At 39.2% G+C, this 2,903-nt stretch overlaps 1 protein-coding gene across 2 annotated transcripts in view; it reads right to left on the bottom strand.

Moving 5' to 3' along the window:
- ptprna (protein tyrosine phosphatase receptor type Na) overlaps positions 1-2,903 on the bottom strand; it is a 35,500-nt gene that overhangs the window by 25,506 nt on the left and 7,091 nt on the right. For both annotated transcript variants that reach the window (XM_014022323.1, XM_014022322.1), the window contains exons 3-6: positions 1,683-1,793; positions 1,353-1,470; positions 1,108-1,255; positions 447-648 (exon numbers count right to left, since the gene is read on the bottom strand). In XM_014022323.1, the coding sequence (XP_013877777.1) occupies positions 447-648; positions 1,108-1,255; positions 1,353-1,470; positions 1,683-1,793 (579 nt within the window). The remainder of the gene's footprint in view (positions 1-446; positions 649-1,107; positions 1,256-1,352; positions 1,471-1,682; positions 1,794-2,903) is intronic.

Here is a 2,903-nt window from a genome sequence, read left to right as displayed (position 1 = left end):
AATACTTCTTAAGTACAGTCCTTTTATTTTAATGATTATGTCCTGCTGGAGTGTGACATGATTTGTTTGTGTACAAACTAATACTGTCTAATTTTATATTTTTTCTTCTCATTAAACCACTAAATTAATTTCACTCTATCTAGGAGGCACAATTTATATGGATAGTATTATTTTTTTTAATAACAAGCTGGAACGAAAACAAGCAAAATTAAATAAAAGCAACAACTTTCTACTTCTTGTCTTTTTAAAAAATGTAGTGAGTTAAAAGTACAGACAATTGTGTAAAAATGTAAGGAGTAGAAGTAAAAAGTAGGCTGAAAAAATAATTACTCAAATAAAGTACAGATACCCAAAAAATCTACTTAAGTACAGTAACAAAGTATTTGTACTTAGTTACTTTACAACTCTGAGCATTTGATTTTCTTTTTTATTTCTTAACAATTTACCTGCTGGAGCTATGGGAGCAGCCCCTCGGTGCCGATAAGAGGGCTGCCCAGAAGCCAAGTACAGAGACAGAGCTTCCTGCAGCAGCTGCCTGTCGCGCTCCTCTTCTCTCGGACCAGGCTGGTACCTGGAGGAGGGGCGGGCATATCCACCTCCAGCGTTCAGAAGTGATCTCTCTGCATCATCCTGGTATCTGTGCTGTGACTGATATGCATTACACATTATTATTATAGTCTATGCAGAATGAAGCTTGATTGTTGTATCTGTTCAGGTTTATTTTAAATTTAGCTGCAGTGGCACTAGTAATCCTGGTCCTCGAGGGCCACTGTCCTGCAGGTTTTCCTTGTTGTCCTGTTCCAGCACACCAGATTCAGTGATTGAATTACCGCTTTATGTTCTGCAGAAGCCTGTTAATCATCCAGCCATTCAAATTAGGTGTGTTGGAGCAGAGAAACAAGTAAAACATGCAGGGTAACGGCCCTCAACGATCAGGCTTGCCTATCCCTGCTAGAGGTTGATGACAAAAAGATTTATGGCTACAATTCTGAACAGGTGATTTTTTTTAGCTGAGGTTTGCTCATTTTATCATTTGTGGATGAAGCTAAAGCTTTGTCAAACATTTTCCTCAGCTTCTGCACAGTTAAAGAATGAGTGTGTGCCTACCTGGTGATATGCATATGGATCAATAGAAGCCGTCTGCATGCGTAGCGGGGACTGAGGAGGCTCAACGATCATGTAGTCCATATATTTTCCTCCAGGAGTTGTGGACCCTGCCTTAAAGCTGGAGTGGTGGGGGATGTGCTGCTTGGACCTGCAACCCGATCGGAAACAGAGGCAGGATTATGAAAACTTGATTGTTTCAGTTAAATCAGCGTTGCTTTCTACATGTGCGAGTAAAAAATGCTCACAGAGAGGAATGAGGAGACATTGAAGACGAGTTGGGTTTTGATGGAAGGGTGGTGTGGGGAACTCTCTTCAGTTCTTTTGATAAGATGTATTGAGTGATGTCATCTTGCCACGACAATCCTGTACACGATATAAACAAAGTAAAAACATAAAGACTGAGAATCAGTGTAAAAAAGAAGAAAACAGTGTCTGCATGGCAAGCACTTTATTTAAATATTCATATTTATTCACACCAGCGTGCTTATGAACATTACAACCAAAAGCCCCTAGCTTATATGTTAATTTATGTAGCAATGCAAAACTAAATCAAACTTCTTGATATATTTTGTTACCTTGTTGCATGAGCTGTTTGAGGACTTCCTGCATCCTCTTCAGCACAGGAACTGTCACCTGATACTGGACCTGGTGCTGCTTGGAGCTTCGACACTGTCCGAACAACCCATCTGATATAAACAAAGAAATGCAGTATATATCAAAACAAGAGGAAATCCCTCAAATTATCATGTGGAAATGAAAAAAAAGATAAATACAGTTGTGTAGAATAAGTCAGAGCATCTTAAAGCTTTTTTTTTACATCTGTAGTAAAGTGAATTATTCCACAAAACACGATCACCTACAGCTGAGAGTTCAGATCTTAGAGCATTTAAAAACATTTGGTTGTTTGTTCTCAGTGTTCTAGATGACGAATGGTGTTGTAAAGATCCCAGAGATAAGATGGAGCCAGACAAATAAGAGTCTTGTACCAGACAGGAAGTCACTGAAGTGAAGCCAACATTGTGTGTGCTCAAGTTATTATTATTATTTCTGGCTCCTGAGAAAAGTCAAGCAGCAGCGTTTTGCACCATCTGCAGACGACGGAGAGAGGAATGATCTGTGCTCTTGTACATGGAGCTGCAATATGTTGTGTTAAATTCACAAATTGCATTTTTAGGATCTCTGAAACAGAAGCAGGGCTGTGCCTCAGCTAAGAGACCTAACTGAAAAAAGTCTGATTTGACAACTGAATCGACCTGCTGGTCAAACTTGAAAGAGCTGTCAAAGATTACACTTATTTGAGTGACACTTTTTTTTCCTAAAATCTGACAGTTTATAGGCAGTAAGTGATTCTGTCATGGTTTGYTTTTCGCACATGGGACAGTGAGACAAAGCAGGTATGCTAATAAGAAAGACCTGATTAGTTTTGTTCGAAGGAACTGCTTTGTTTTCACACTGATCACAAGCCAGGTAATAAAAGGAAAGAAAGATGATTTTCATACAATACATACCATCAAAAAGCTGTTTAAATGTGAGCATGTTTAAACCGGCCTCTTAAAGCCGAATTTGAACATTGTATTTAATATTTTTAGCTGATCTTTGATCCAAAACTAGTGCTGTAGTGTATGTTGCTTAGAGGCGCAGGACTTTCTCATGACATAAATCCATACAGTAGCCCACACCACACCATCCTACAGTGAGTCATAACTCTGACGTACAGCTCTCAGAGATTTAATGCTWGTCGCCATGCTGCTGACAAGTTTCTGTCCCTGAAGGCTCATTTCTGTGATTTGAAAATG

This window comes from Austrofundulus limnaeus, unplaced genomic scaffold (genome assembly GCF_001266775.1).
Source record: "Austrofundulus limnaeus strain Quisiro unplaced genomic scaffold, Austrofundulus_limnaeus-1.0 Scaffold325, whole genome shotgun sequence".
NCBI classification, from domain to species: Eukaryota; Metazoa; Chordata; class Actinopteri; order Cyprinodontiformes; family Rivulidae; genus Austrofundulus; species Austrofundulus limnaeus.
Note: the sequence above shows the minus strand (reverse complement) of the source record. Positions and strands in the feature narration are given on the sequence as shown.